This window comes from Chrysochloris asiatica, unplaced genomic scaffold (assembly GCF_000296735.1).
Source record: "Chrysochloris asiatica unplaced genomic scaffold, ChrAsi1.0 scaffold00015, whole genome shotgun sequence".
Classification (NCBI taxonomy): domain Eukaryota; kingdom Metazoa; phylum Chordata; class Mammalia; order Afrosoricida; family Chrysochloridae; genus Chrysochloris; species Chrysochloris asiatica.
Genome location: NW_006408533.1, coordinates 32,905,227 through 32,905,784, shown reverse-complemented (window position 1 = coordinate 32,905,784; position 558 = coordinate 32,905,227). Strand labels below are relative to the sequence as shown.

General features: G+C 48.7%; 1 protein-coding gene across 1 annotated transcript in view; it reads left to right on the top strand.

Moving 5' to 3' along the window:
- Positions 1 to 57: 57 nt before the first annotated feature.
- The window catches only part of LOC102826301 (succinate dehydrogenase cytochrome b560 subunit, mitochondrial-like), a 15,739-nt gene continuing 15,238 nt past the window's right edge, over positions 58 to 558 (top strand). The window contains exons 1-2 of the mRNA XM_006835146.1: positions 58 to 296; positions 470 to 555. Of these exons, the coding sequence (XP_006835209.1) occupies positions 58 to 296; positions 470 to 555 (325 nt within the window). The remainder of the gene's footprint in view (positions 297 to 469; positions 556 to 558) is intronic.

Below are 558 nucleotides of genomic sequence, written 5' to 3'. Positions count from 1 at the left end.
GATGCAGAATGCATCAAGAGATGATGGAAGGGACTTCCATCCTGTCTGGAATCCAAGATGGCTGCTCTCTTGCTGAGACATGTTGGCCGTCATTGCCTCCGTGCCCAGCTTAGTCCTCAGCTCTGTATCAAAAATGCTGTTCCTTTGGGAACCACGGCCAAAGAAGAAATGGAGCGGTTCTGGAATAAGAACATGGGTTCAAACCGTCCATTGTCTCCCCACATCACTATTTACAGTTGGTCTCTTCCCATGGCGATGTCTATTTGCCACCGTGGCTCTGGTGTTGCCTTAAGTGCAGGAGTCTCTCTTTTTGGCTTGTCTGCCCTGTTGATCCCTGGGAACTTTGAGTCTCATTTGGAACTTGTGAAGTCCCTGAGTCTGGGTCCCTGAGTCTGAGCATTGATCTACACAGCTAAGTTTGCACTTGTCTCACCTCTCATGTATCACACCTGGAATGGAATTCGACACTTGATGTGGGACCTAGGAAAAGGCCTGAAGATTCCCCAGCTGTACCAGTCTGGAGTAGTTGTCTTGGTTCTCACTGTATTGTCCTCTGTA